This window comes from Balaenoptera musculus, chromosome 6, assembly GCF_009873245.2.
Source record: "Balaenoptera musculus isolate JJ_BM4_2016_0621 chromosome 6, mBalMus1.pri.v3, whole genome shotgun sequence".
Classification (NCBI taxonomy): Eukaryota; Metazoa; Chordata; class Mammalia; order Artiodactyla; family Balaenopteridae; genus Balaenoptera; species Balaenoptera musculus.
This window is the reverse complement of record NC_045790.1, coordinates 51154128-51169793: the sequence shown is the minus strand read 5'-3', so window position 1 is coordinate 51169793 and position 15666 is coordinate 51154128. Positions and strand designations below refer to the sequence as shown.

The following is a 15666-nucleotide window of genomic DNA, read 5'->3' as shown; positions in this document are numbered from 1 at the left end:
TGTTTATTCAGTTCTAGTGTCAAGAAGACTGAAGTCATTTGATTCCTGATCTTTGTATGTGGCCCGTGTTTTCCTCTGGAAACTTGTATAGAGTGTATATGTTACCAAGTCTGGAAACAGGCAAATATCTAGAAACGGTTTATTGGTGTTACATTGTAACACATGATAAAATAATACTAATAATATGTATTTCTGTACTCTATGAACACAATGTGGAATCTTCTCTTTGTTCCCACTGTTCTGAAATTTCATGATGATGGGCCTGGCATAGATTGTTTTTCATTCATGCTGGGCACTCACTGAGCTCTTTCAATTATAGAGATTTGAATAATTCGTTTCTGGGAAATTCTCTTATATTATTACTTTGCTGATTTCTCCCTTTCCACTTTCTTTACCTTCTGTTTCTAGAACTTCTGTTATTTATATGTTGGGATTCCTGGATTGATTTTCTTATCTTTTCTCTACTTTGATCCGTTTTTGTTGTTTAGTTTTACTTTCTGGGAAGTTGATATCAATGTCTTATCTAATCTATACATGTTTAAATTTTACCCACTCTGCCGTGGAATATCCTTGATTCAAGGAAGAATATACCAAAAGGTTGGCACTAGAATTGTCTCTGTTCCATTCCTAGAGAAAGAAATGTTGACTGTTCAGAGTAAGATCATGTGTTATTCAAAAATTAGCTCTTCATTTGATTATAGCCTGAGTGTAGTGTGGATTTAGTTGTACTGAGTCACCCTATCTCTCATATTACAGCTTAAAAGTTATAGGAAACAGATCTACTACATTTATCAGGAAGATATCAGGTTAAAAATAGCGGCAACACTTTAATTTGAATTAAAATTATCCATTTGGTGTATTATCTACAGCAAAATTTAAACTAAAATACTTCCGAACTGCTTGTCATCTTATGTCCAAACAAGAATGTAAATACAGTTTAGCGCTAGCCTGAGCAAAATTCAAATAGTCAAGCAAATCCTTTGAAAAGAAATTTATGTTTTCACAGTGAATATGAATGATTTTTGATTATTCTTGCTTTTGGATTTTCCATGTCACCACACCAGTTCCACTTGAATGGACACTCAGGAGTGAAACATTTGTGTCATTTCTAATGTTATACTTTAATTTGAAAATCATTTGATAGGACTGCTTTCTGTTTTGAGGCAGTCTCTGAGCTAATTGAACTGTGGTGGGTGGGGTTTGTTTATCATAAATAGTGGTGAATCAACACTAACCAGATCTATTTTGCTTATAACCTTGGGTATAGTACAGATATCTGCTATCAAAAAGTGGGGCTATTATTCCTTTAGAGTCTTTCATTTAAGAATGTACAATTCTTTCTATTTGAAAAAATGAGAAGTGACCTTTAAAACCTCTGGGCATGAAACCATGATACATAATACATCTGCCACTTGTGTTAAAGTTGTATAATAGGACCTGATAAAAGCATATTTGAAAAACCTGCCCTCACACTTTAACTTTTCAGATTAGAAAGAGAGTATTTCTCCAAAAACAAGAAACTAAATGAAGAAATCGAGGAACAGAAGAAAGTAATTACAGACCTTTCAAAGAGACTCCAGTATAATGAAAAAAGTTGCAGTGAATTACAGGAAGAACTTGTAATGGTAAGGATAAAAAAGAAAACCCTATGACAGTTACTTTATTGGGTCAAATTTGATGTTTAACAGGTTTTTTTTTCTCACTACATGCCATGAGATAATTGTATGAAAGTAATTTTAGTGACATTGATATAAAATTTCAAAACTGGAGATGCTGTTTACAACAAAGCTATACATAATAAAACCTCTCTTCTTTGGAATAATTGGGAAAACTAAATGAATTAGTGGAAAGTCTGAATTACAGAGTGTTTTGAAATTGATTCAGGTGTTTTTTTTGTTTTTTTTTAAGTGCATAAAACAATGTTACCTAGATGGAGGTGGGGTTAGGGTTTATAATCAGTAGATCTAATGATTTCAAAGACCCCCCCCCCCTTTTTTTAAAATAAATTTATTTTATTTTTGGCTGTGTTGGGTCTTCATTGCTGTGCGTGGGCTTTTCTCAGGTTGAGGCGAGCGGGGGCTACTCTTCCTTGTGGTGCATGGGTTTCTCACTGCGGTGGCTTCTCTTGTTGGGGAACACGGGCTCTAGGCACGTGGGCTTCAGTGGTTGTGATACGTGGTCTCAGTAGTTGTGGCTCACAGGCTTAGTTGCTTCGCGGCATGTGGGATCTTCCTGGACCAGGGCTCGAACCCGTGTCCCCTGCATTGGCAGGTGGATTCTTAACCGCTGCGCCACCGGGGAAGCCCTATTTTTATTTTTTAAATTTATTTTTGGCTGTGTTGGGTTTTCGTTGCTGCGCACGGGCTTTCTCTAGTTGTGGCGAGCGGGGACTACTCTTCGTTGTGGTGCGCCACCAGGGAAGCCCCAAAGACTCCCTTTTATAATCATTTTGAACCTGATCACTCTGTCTCCATTCCCCAATAATCGAGCCTTCACACCATCACCAAATTTATCTTTCTAAAGTATTGATCTGCTCTTGTCACCCTGCATTTATTAAAAAACCATCAGTGTCTCCCTGTTGCTTTCAGAATGAAGTCCAGCTTCTTGTCATGTAATCTAAGGCCCTTTTCTTTGTGGCTCTATGTTAACTTTTCCAGCTTCTATTGCCATTGCCCTCTCTTTATCTTGCTTCAGCCACATTAAAGTACTCTCAGCTTCGTAAACACATTATATATCTTCACAGTGTCTTACGTTTGTTCAGACTGTTCATTTTTTGACCCACATTGACTGAAATGCTCATTCTCTTCTTTTAACAAATTCCTATGTTATCCTGTGATGGTCAGCTCTGAAATTTTGCAGTCTGTGACGCTTACTATGGTTCCATCTTTTCCTACTTTTTCATCCACCTAAAGTCAGAATTCTGCCCCCTCCCAACTTTGTGTTTCCTTAGTTCTTAGTTTAGCATCTTTATCATAACACCAAAATCTGATGTGTATTATCTCTGCCAAGAGATTGAGAGTGCATTGAGGCTAACTTCATTTTACATGCCAAGATTCCACAGTAGTACTTGCCTCAATAAACATTTGTTGGATGGATTTATTTGGTCGATGCACATACTCCTACTCTGCAGTTTGCTCGGAACCCCAAGAGGGAGGGCATAAAGTTTATAGTAATACCCTATTTCCTCTTTGTCTTGTTCTCCACGTACATACCTTCCCCAGAGACTTGGCTACTTCACTTTCAATTATATTCCACAACTCTTAGCCATGTTAGTTACTGAGGAAAATGAATATTTTTTTCCTTGTCCAAAAAAGATGGAAACTCAGGGTTATACTAAGAAGTGGTAGCCAAATCAATGCTGCCTAGTTAGAAAGGTAACAATGACAAAGAAAGTAATGATGGGATAACATTTAAACTCTTTATCATTTTCAAATGACCCAATATTATATACAGACAGGTGGCCCTCTATCTGTCTTGCTTCAGCCACATTAGAGTACTCTTGGCTTCCTAAACAAATTATATGTTTTCTTAACTTTCTTGCTTCTGTTTTGGTTGTTCATATTTTTGACCCACATTGACTGAAATGCTCCTTCTTTTCCCATAACAAATGTCTGTATATCCTCTAATGTTCAACTCTGTCTCCATTTAACTCAGGATATCCAGTTTGTTCTGATAAAGGGATTGATATCATTGCTTGCACTGTGGTTGAATTTGTAGTTTGAGTTCTTTGGATGTGGGATTTTAGAAAGCTTAGAGCTCTCTGTGTGGCATGCTGTAGTGCCTATTCACTGTTATGTGCCATCCTAAATTTCATGGGCTATCCCACTTCTCACTCCTGGTTCAGGAGAGTGAATCATGGTGGAGAAAAACACGTCAGTCATTGAGCTGAGTCTTGGTCTTGCTGTAATCAAACAGTTTGGAAAGTGAGTTATAACTGAGAATGCAATGGTGAAGACATTGTCACCAATATAAGTTGCGTGAATCCTCCTGGTCTCCTAGCACTCCAATGACTAGATAAAAGAAGACTGGCTGAATTCACCACTGAATTCAGGGTGCTTTGTGATTAAAAATAATTTACTTGGTGCCAACAGGGTTTTACTTTTTAACTTTTACAATTTGGTGGCTGGTCTGAAATAAGGTGAGTTGTAGCTCTCTAGCAACCACTGTTTGCTTGTTTGGACCATTGGCACTCAGCCTATAAAGCACTATTGTTCTGACTGGTGGAAGAGCCATTGGGATGTTCAGAAACGTATTCAGGTTGCAGCCTAAGTGATCTACAGTTCACATGGTTCAGCCTAACTATTTATATGCTCCTCTCTGTTTTTTCATCTCTCTTAAAGCCCTAGCTTTATGTCTTATTTTCTTCCATCTTTCTGTTTTCTTGTCCCCCTCTTTTTATCCTTCCTTATTATTAGCTTTCTCTTTTAACTTGTTCTGTGTTATTCTTTTTAGAACAGTTGCTTTCTATCTCTTTACGCAACCATAATATGAAATTTTAAAAATATTTAATGAAAATACTATTACTTTAAATAGTAAGTACAGTGTTTTATTTTTTATTAAAAAACTCATCTCTAGCTTTTCCTAAATCATTTTTTGGGTACATATTCCTTTATTTCCTTTTATTTTTTCTGTAGGTTAGTGGCCTTTGAGTTGGGAGGGGAATCTTATAAATTTCTCTCTAAAGAGATATCTGTCAAATTAAAAATTTTAAACCATAAAAATGGAGTTTTTTTTAGTTCTGCATCCTCACAGTCTGTTATTTTTGCTTTGAATTCATAATTGTTTTTGACTGAAGAGAAAATGCCTTAAGAAGAGGCTTTTACCTTTTGTTTTTGGAAATAAAACTTTGTTTTAATGACATCCTATGATCCTACGTACCCTAGTGTGTCTTTCCTACAGTTATGTTTCTATTGAACATAATAGTTTCAGCTTTTATAGAATATAGATGGGAAGCATAAGTTAGCTACAGGTAATTTTCCTCTCCCTTTGAGGTAACCGCTTGTCTTCTAGCTTAGGTCACATTCATGGCCATTATTCAAGTATTGGTGTTTATTTTCTATGTTGCATTGTAAGAGAAAATTAAAGCCACTTTCCTCTATAGGTTTACTAGTGAGATCAAGGTATTATTAATATATGCAAAGGCTTCAGGAAGTTTTGAGACTTAAAAATAGCAATTGTATAACCTAAGGTCTCATAGCCTCTCAGAATTGGAAGAAACCATAGAGATTATCCAGGTCAGGATATACAAAGTGTCAATAAGCCAGTTGCAACGTGATAGCTTCCCTGTTTCAAGAGAGAGAATAAAAATATAGAGCATAATTTTGGAAAAGTTCAAACTGGTTATGTTGAGTCTTTTATTGATATTTAAGGAATATAAACCCAGCCAACATTAGTTGTACTTTTATATTCGTGAAATTACTCCTATTCAAGGTGTGGATTTAGAAGATATGATTAGCAAATGAGTAGTATATTATTATTATTTTTAATGTCATAGAATTAATAGAATTTCAACATAGGACATCTAAGGATTTAACAAAATTAGTTTCATGTTCCATGTTATACACTATTGAATTTGGCTTTAAAAAGTTTTGATTAAAGTTGAACTATTAATTTTAAATTCTATGAATTTAATAGTGATTTAATCAACTGCTAATTAAAACCGAATTTCAAGTTTAAGCTGCTTAGTGATCATGCTTATTAAAGCCCATCAGAGATTCAATAGATCCAGTTGGGTCTTTTAGTCATTACTGTGAGGTTTTTTTTTTGTTGTTTTTTTTTTACTGTGAGTTTTTATATCTGCTTCTTTTGAAGCAGGGGAGCTATCATTTTCAAATTGGTATTATTAGGATTTGCTTTGTGCTTTCCACAATGAAATTTTTTTAAGTCCATCATTTCTTTTTTTTTTTTTCATCATTTCTTGAGATTTGTTTTTCTGCCACTCAGTAATATTTAGTTACAGCTCTAGGAGAGACCACATATTGAAAAGGGAATTCTAGTTCTCATGAGGTTTTGCTCAAAGAATATTTTATTCTCTAAAGAACTTGTGATTGAAAATGGTCAAGTGTATATTTTTTCCCTATACTTTGGGGGCTTGACTGATTATATAATAATAATGATTGCTAGGATTAGATAGGATTTTGGCAAGTGCTTTGTGGTAAAGTAAAAGTTTCTTGATAATATTTTTGCATCAAATGATCAGTTAGGTTTGCTTTAGAAGGACATGTCTCTGATTTTGCAGGAGGCGTTCAAAACTAATGGGCTAATAAAAATTCTATTCTGAATTTTTACTAAAAATTTGTTGATTCCTGCTTTTTACCAATAATAGGAGTAGTATTTATATATAAGCATTGTTTTTGCTAATATAAACATCACTTTCTGTCTCTCTTAGTGGTCCTTAAAAATTTAATACTATTAAATAGTATTTCTCAAATGTGTGTATGTTTGTATTTGTGTATTTAAATGTGCATTATATGACTGGCTTCCTAAATTTATAATGTGGCCATAAAGCTTTTTTATTAAGCTTTTTGAAATTTATTAATATATATATTCTTAAGTTTTGAAAATTTAAATCTCATTTTTGACCTGGGAAAAAATAAAATGGTATTGTGTTTGTGTGTGTGTGTGCATGTGTGTGCGTGTGCGTGTGTGTGTGTGTGTGTGAGAGTGAGAGAGAGAGAGAGAGAAGGAGAGAGAGAGAGAAAGATAGAGATAGAGGGAGATGTTTATATGTCAGGGCCTATATTGAGATTGGACAGTAGCATTTTCTGAAAAATAAACTAAGTGTAAAGCTGTGTAAGGGAAGGTGACAGTTCATCATATGCCATAAGCAATTGGGATCATAGAATGCTCACATCCGTGGAAGCAGCATAGATGAGCAGGGAGGAAAAGAAATAGTAAATTGTTTTATGAAGAAATCAGAGAGATTAGTTATCTTCAATATGATCCAAGGAAAAGCTGCAGATGGTGATGATTATGAAAGCTAACCAGATCAAATACAGTTTAGCTGAGCAAGCTCTCCTGGAGTCCTTACATGGGCTGCCTATGTGGTAACTGGGTGGAAGATAAGATGAAAAGGTGAGATGTGGAGCATAAGTATGTGATGTCGGTTGCAGGTTCTGATGCTCCTCTGTCTTTTTCAGAATTCCTTTGTAATGGCTTAAAATATATTTAAACTAATTTAAAAGCTTATGTGAGTTCAAAACTGTCCAGAAATTATAGGTGTTATGTATCACTGCTACAAAAGTTCAACCTACTTTTAAAATGCTAATTTCATTAAACAAATCCAGTGACTAAGTAAAGGTATTTATTTTTTACCTGTTTGTTCTTTCTATAATTTTTAACCTTATTAACAGTTCCCCTTAATTTCTTTTATTCTTATTTATGGTTTGAGTCAACTTTTCCATTGCAGATCAGCAGGGCTCATTTGGCTAATTTCTAGGTATAAATGTTTGCATATGCTTTTTAATGTTTTTTTCACGAGTTTGTGTTAGAAATTTTTATTTACATGCATATCCATTTATGATATTCATGCATGATTAGCAAAAGTGAGGGATGAGTTTTTATAGGCTCAAAGAAAGATAAGATGATAGAATATGTTAGATTAAGCCAGAAATTCATTTACTTTAGCAGTGTGTATAGTATACCAAGGTGGAAATACTACATAGTTCTTTGTCATCTCATTGTTCTTTCTGGTTAAAGATATTCTATAACCAACCTTGACTCCTCTTTAATAGTATATTAAGGTCTGTGAGTCACAAATGTTTCTGAACTTTCTTTGAATATTCTGATATTTTTAGTCCCCTTTCTACACTTGTTGTAGATTCATCATGACATCTATAAAGTAGTCCTTGGTTCATGGTGAGTGATCAATAAATGTTCATCCGAACATCATCTGGTTAGCCAACATAGCAGTAAGGAACTTTTATTCCTAGGGTAATAAACTCTTTATGTGAATTATGTCCAAGGCAAAAAGAAGTGAGTTCTTTTATCCTACCATTTTGTCTTTTAAACTTCTGAGCATGTTTAGAATTACAGAATTTGTTGAATCAGCATTTTAACATTTAACCTAAACTTACTCTTTATGTCACACAATAAAGCATGTTAATCAAAAATTAGAAACTTAGTATTTTATCTTGCTTTGCACTTTGTTTTTGACCCAGCAGTTTTGTTTATTTAGCTGGTAGGTTCTGTTTTTATTCTAGAATTTCTTGCATAGCAAAAGGCTACTAAGAGAACTAACAGCTTTGAGAACAAAATTTAAATATAAGTGCAATCCACACTTAAAAAAAGTCCCAAATGTTTTCTCTATATGAATGAAGAATGGAAGCTTCATTTATAAAACAAAAACAATTTATTAGGAAAAAAATTGTCAACTGTAAAAAGAAAAGGACACTTTGCTGTACACTTGAAACTAACACAATTTTGTAAATCAACTCTACTTCAGTAAAAAACAATGAAAAGGACAGTTTTTCCAGTCATAACCTGGTTCATAAACCTATTAGATGTAAGTAAAATTTGTATTGGCTATATTATGAGACTATGACCCAGCTATCTCTATAGAAAATTATAATACTACTAATTATAAATAGAATAGCAACTTTAAGGCATAGTTAATTAATTCTTTTTAAGCCTGTCATTCATCAAATCTTTTCTTTATTGTTTGAAACATTTTACACTAATCAGTGTTTCCTGGCTAATTTGACATTAAATTTGGTTTTAAACTGTAATGGTATTGAAATTTTAGTTCATCTTTTTAAAATTGAAATATAGCTGATGTACAATATTATGTTAGGTTATACAACATAGTGATTCAACATTTAAATACATTATGAAGTGATCACCATGGTAAGTCATCTAGTAACCATCTGTCCCCATACAAAGTTATTATGGTATAATTGATGATATGCCTTATGGTGTATAATACATCCCTGTGACTTATTTATTCTATAACTGGAGGTTTGTACCTCTTGATTCCCTTCACCTACTTCACCCATTCCCCCACCTCCCCTCTGGCAACCACCATTTGTTCTCTGTATCTATGAGTCTGTTTTCATTTTGTTTTGTTTATTTGTTTTGTTTTTTAGATTCCACACGTGAGATTATATGGTATTTGTCTTTTTCTGTCTGACTTATTTCACATATTTAGCTCATTGTTTAGTCAGGATTGAACCCTACACTTGAAAGAGAAGAATTATTGTTGAACTAGGAATTTAATTGAACCTTTATATTAAGCTGACTCCAAGTATGCAATTTTTCTGGAATTCTACATTTATACTTATGTAAATTTCTATTCCTTGAGATTGATGGGGACTTAGCCTCAGTTGGCATTTCATAATAGAAAAACATATATTTTGGCGACAGATTGATCTGGGTTTTAATCACAACTCCATCTCATAATAGTTGTGTGACCTTTAGTGACATTATCCCTCTGAATCTGTTTGCTCATTGTAAAATGGTGCTAATAATATCTACTGTGCAGGATTTTCAGTGAGCATTAAAGATAATATATGTATTGAAATAATAGAGTGTGTGTATATGCATGTAATTTGTGAATATGATGCTGGATTTCCTCTGGAAATATACTTATATGATAATATTAGGAAAATGCTGAATAAGAAGTCCTAGGATACTAAACCTTTAGGACATTAAAATATATTGTAGGGAAGAACTTCTGAAATGATGGAGTAAGGACCTTGGTGAACCTAACAAAAAAAAATTTAATTGGTGAAAAATTTAAAAAAACAACAACAAAAAACCAACCATATAAAGTTCTGAAAATTGTCCTAAGGGCAAAGGAGAAACTTTCATTCAAGAAAATCTACTAATCATCAAAATTAAAAACCTTGGTTCCTCAAAGAACACCATCAGAAAAGTAAAAAGACATCTTATAGAATGGGAGAAAATATTTGCAGCTCATATATCTGATAAAGGAGTTTTAACTGAAAGAACTCTTATAACTCAACAATAGAAAGACAATCTAATCGAAAACTGGACAAAAGATCTGAAAAGAGACTTCTCCATAGAAAACATATAAATGGCCAGTAAACACATAAAAAGCTGCTCAGTATCACTAGTCATCAGGAAAATGCAAATCAAAACCATAATGACATATTGTATCACATACACTAAGATGACTGTAATAAAAAGGACATGTAATAGCAATTATTGGCAAGGATGTGAAAGAATTGGAATCCTCATACACTTATGCTGGAAATGTAAAATGATGCCTCCACTTTGGAAAATAGTTTGGAAGTTCCTCAAAATGTTAAAATTGGAGTTTACCATATGACTTAGTAATTGTACTCCTAGGTATATACCCAATAGAAATGAAAATATACATCTACATATTCATAGCAGCATTTTTGATAACAGCAAAAAATTTGAAACAACCCAAATGTCTATCAGCTGATGAATGGATGAACAAAAGTTGGTAAAAACATAACATGGAATATTATTCAGGGATAAAAAGAAATAAAGTACTGATCAGTGGTTCAAAATGGATAAACCTTGAAAACATTAAGCTAGGTGAAAGAAACCAGACACAAAAGCCAGACATATAATCTATAATTCAATTTATATGAAATGTCTAAAGTAGGCTATCTGTAGAGATAGAAGGTAGATTAGGGTTGCCTAGGGCTGAAGGGATTGGGAGAAAATGGGGTGTGACTGCTAATGGGAATGGGATCTCTTTTTGGGGTGATGAAATTGTTCTAAAATTGATTGTGGTGATGGTTGAGCAACTCTATGAATGTAATAAAAACCATTGAATTGTGTACTTTAAATGGATGAATTATGTAAATTGTATCTAAAGCTATTGAAAATAAGAAAATCTAGTAAATTTCAGTAAGAACAGCAAGAGTATGGCATTTGAGTGATGGCTGGTTCCATAACCCCTTTTCTACCCCCTGCTCCTTGTTACAGAACCTCTACCCTGGGCTGTTGCAGCCAAGAGGATGATCCCTTCCTCTCTCTCTAGCTCCAAGGCTGGGGCTATGCTTTCATTGTAGGAGAGGTACACTGCTGGAATTTCTCATCTGTCAGACCCCTGTGTTGTAGCAACTCTATTCCAGGCAAGCAGGGCTGAGAGGACCAGATCTCTCTTCCTCTACCCAGCTTTCATTTGGAATGTAGTAGTTCTACCCCAGGCATGGCAGACCAAGAATATTGGGGCCAACTGCCCTTGCCCCAGAACACCACGGGTTGCACTTGGTCACTTAGAGAGCAGGATTGTTGTTTTGGAAAAGTGGATCCTCACTCCCAACTCCAATGCAGTGGCACAGGAGTTCTGCCCAGGGGGGTAGGCTGGCTGGCTGTAAGGGGAAAGAGCTCTGCAGCTCTGTTTAAGGGGACTGACCTTATTTGAAATAAGATGAGTGAAAACTGAAACAACATATCAAATCTTATAGGATGCAGCTAGCACAGTGATTAAGAGGAAAATTTATAGCTGGAGTCACTTGTATTAAAAAAAAATCCTCAAATTAATAACCTAACATTTCACCTTAAGAAACTAGAAAAAGAATAGCAAACTAAACCCAAAAGAAGTGGAAGAAAAGAAACAATAAAGACTAAAGCAGAAACAAAAGAAATAATAATATGGAATAATAGAGGACATCAATGAAACCAAAAGTTGATTCTTTGGAAAGATAACTAAATTGATTAACATTTAGTTAGACTGACCAAGAGAAAAAGAGAGGAGACTCAAATTATTAAAATCATGAATGAAAGAGGAGACACAACTATTGACTATACAGGAATAAAAGAATTAAAAGAGAATATTGTGAACAACTATATGCCAACAAATTAGATAATTTAGATGAAATGGACAGATTTCTAGAAAGACACAAACTACCAAAACTGGTAAAGAAGAAATAGAAAATCTGGATAGACCTATAACAAATAAAGAGATTGACTTAGTAATCAAGAAACTTTTCTTAAAGGAAAGTCCAGGCCCAGAAGGCTTCACTGGTGAATTCTACTAAATGTTTAAGAAGAATTAACACCAATTCTTCACAGATTCTTTCAAACAAGAGAAGAGGAGGCAACACTTCCCCTCTCATTATGTGAAGTAAGTTTTATTACCCTGATAACAAACCAAAGACATAGCAAGAAAAGAAAACTCAGACCAGTATCCCTTTTGAGTATAGATGCCAAAATCCTCAACAATGTGCTAGCAAACCAAATCCAGCAATTTATAAAAAAGATTTTACACTATGATCAAGTGGGATTTATCCCATAATGTAAGACTGGTGTAACATCTGAAAATCAACTAGTTAATACACTTTATTAATAGAATGACAAAAACCAAATGATCATCTCAATAGAGAAAAAATTTGATAAAATTCAACATTTTTCTTGATAAAGATGCTCAACAAACTAGGAGAAGAAAGGATCTTTCTCAACCTGGGAAAGAGCATCTATGAAAAACCTAGAGCCAACATCAAAGTTAATGGTGAAAGACTGCTTTCTTTCCAAGATCAGGAACAAGACAAGGATGTATACTCTCACCATGTTTAGTCAACATTGTACTGGTGGTTCCAGCCAGGGCAATAAGGCAAGAAAAAGAAATAAAATACATTAATTTTGGAAAGGAAGAAGTAAACTATCTATTTGCAGATCATGTAATCTTGTATATTAGAAAATTATAAGGAATTCACACACACACAACTATTAGAAATAATAAATAAGTTTAGCAAGGTTGCAGGGTACAATGCAAGATCAATGCCAAAATCAATTGTATTTCTATACACCAGCAATGAACAATCCAAAGATGAAATAAAGGAAACAATTTCATTTATGATAGTGTCAAAAGGAATAAAGTACTTAGGAGTAACAACAAAAGAAATACAAGAGTTGTATGCTGAAAACTAGAAATCATCACTTAAAAAAATTAAACAAGACCTAAGTGAATGGAAAGACATTATATGTTCATGGATCATAAGAACTAATGTTATTACTTGCTAAGATATTAGTACTCCTCAAACTGATATATAGATTCAGTGCAATCTCTATCAAAATCCCAGCTGGCTTTTTGGAGATACTGACAAGCTGATTGTAAAATTCATATGGAAATGCAGGAGACAGAATAGCCAAAATAATCTTGCAAAAGAAGAGTAAAGTTGGAGGAGTAACATTTCCCAATTTTAAAGCTTACTACAAGGCTATAGTAATCAAGACAGTGTGGTATTGGCATAATGTCGACATAGAGATCAGTGGAAAAGAATTGAGAGTACCGAAATAAACCCCTACAATTATGTTTAATTGTTTTTGAAAAGGGTGCCAAGTTAATTCAAGTTAATTATATTAAAAGAGTAATATTTTTCAACAAATGGTGCTGAAAGAACTGGGTATCCACAAGCTAGAGAATGAATTTGAACCCCTACCCAAAAGTTAAATAGTTCGTAGGCCCAAATAGAATAGCTGAAACTACAAAACTCTTAGGCAATGATTCTTTAGGAGCCACAGCAAAAGCACAAGTGACAAAAAAATAGATACAATGGACTTCACCAAAATTAAAAACTTCTGTACTTCAAAGGATACTGTAAAGAAAGTGAAAACACAATCACAAAGTGCTAGAAAATTTTTGCAAATCAAGTGACTGATAAAGAACTTGTATTCAAAATGTATAAATGCCTCTCACATCTTAATAATAGAGAAATAACAATTAAAAATATGCTAAAAGTTTAAGTGGACATTTCTTCAAAGAATATATACGAATGGCCAATAATCATGTTAAAAGATGTTCAAAATCATTAATCAGGGATATGCAAATCAAAACCACAATGAGATGCCTCTTCACACTCATTAGCATGATTATAATTAAAAAATGGACAGTAGCAAGTTTTGGTGAACATGTGGAGAAGTTGGAATCCTCACACTTTGCTGGTGGGAAGGTAAAAAATGGAAGCCTCTTTGGAAAAACATTTGGCAGGTTTTTAAAAAGTTAAACCTAGAGTGCCCATAAGACTCAGTAGTTTCACTCCTAGGTATATGCCCAGGAGAAATGAAAACATACATCCACATAAAAACCTGTACATGGATGTTCGTAGCAGCATTATTCATAATAACCAAAAAGTGGAAACAACCCAAATGTTTTTCAACTGATGAATGGATAAATAAAATGTGACTTATCCCTATGATGTAATATTATTTAGCAATAAAAATAAACAAAATACTTATACATACTATAACACAGATGAACCTTGAAAATATTATTCTTTGTGAAAGAAGTCAGTCATAAAAGGCTGTAGTTTATGATTGCATTTATATCAAGTGTCCAGAAGAGGCAAATCTATAGAAACAGAAATAAGAATGGTGGTTGCTCAGGGGCTGGGTGTGGAAATGGGAGAATGGAGAGTGGCAGTCGATGCATATGGCATATATTTTAGTGGGGACAACAGTGTTCTAAATTTAGACTGTGGTTATGATGGCACAATTCTGTGAATATACTAAAAACATTGAATTGTACACTTTAATTGGGTGAATTATATGTTACGTCAATTATATCTCAGTAAAAATAAAAAAATAAAGTTACCATAATTAAGAATTGATATTGACAAAATAGAGAAATCAGTGCAACAGAGAGTTCAAAAATAGCTATGAATATGTATGGGAATTTAGTATGTGATAAAGTTGCATGCATAAAGGAAAAAACTTAAGCTCTGAGGAAAAACATACTCATGTGTCTCCTCTCTCTACATGCAACGTTGCTCACACAGAACACTGGCAGTCACCAAGTGTGTGTAGATTTCCCCGCACCAAGCAATTCTGCCACACCAGCTACGTGTCCTACAATTGAACACACACACACACACACACACACACACACCCTCAGAGGCCAGTTGCAAGTGTTTCTGACCACCCGTCTATAAATCGGAGGTTTCCACAACTTCCTTCTCAGGTTCCATTAATTTGCTAAAGTGGCTCACAGAACATAGGAAAACAGTTTATTTACTAGATTGCAGGTTTGTTTGTTTTTATAAAAGTATAACTCGGGAACGGCATAGGGCAGGGTATGTGGGAAGACTCTCTGAGCTTCCATGCTCTCTGGGTATGCCATCCTACCGGCATCTCCAGGTGTTTCCCAATCCAGAAGCTCCTGGAACCCCATTCTTCTGCGTTTTCATAGAGGCTTCATTATGTAGGCATGATCGATTAAATCACTGGCCATTGGTGATTTTATTTATTTATTTATTTATTTATTTATTTATTTATTTATTTATTTATTTATTTATTTATGCTGCATTGGGTCTTCGTTGCCGTGCGCGGGCTTTCTCTAGCTGCGGCGAGCAGGGGCTACTCTTTGTGTTGGTGCACGGCTTCTCGTTGCTGTGGCTTCTCTTGTTGCAGAGCATGGGCTCTAGGCATGTGGGCTTCAGCATGGGCTCTAGGCATGTGGCACGCAGGCTCAGTAGTTGTGGCCTGCGGGCTTAGTTGCTCCGTGGCATGCAGGATCTTCCTGGGCCTGGGATCGAACCCGTGTCCCCTGCCTTGGCAGGTGGATTCTTAACCACTGTGCCACCAGTGAAGCCAGCCATTGGTGATTGATTCAACCTCTAGCTTCTCTCTCCTCCCAGGAGGTTGGGGGGGTGGAACTGAAAGTTCCAACCTTCTAATCACATGGTTGGTTCCCCTGGCAACCAGCCCCCATCCTTAGGTTATCTAGGGTCT

The 15666-nt window shown here is 34.7% G+C and overlaps 1 protein-coding gene across 1 annotated transcript in view; it reads left to right on the top strand.

The window, feature by feature from the left end:
- Window positions 1-15666, top strand: part of CCDC171 (coiled-coil domain containing 171) — a 368650-nt gene that overhangs the window by 98220 nt on the left and 254764 nt on the right. The window contains 1 exon segment of the mRNA XM_036856768.1: window positions 1487-1625. Coding sequence (XP_036712663.1) covers window positions 1487-1625 — 139 coding nt within the window.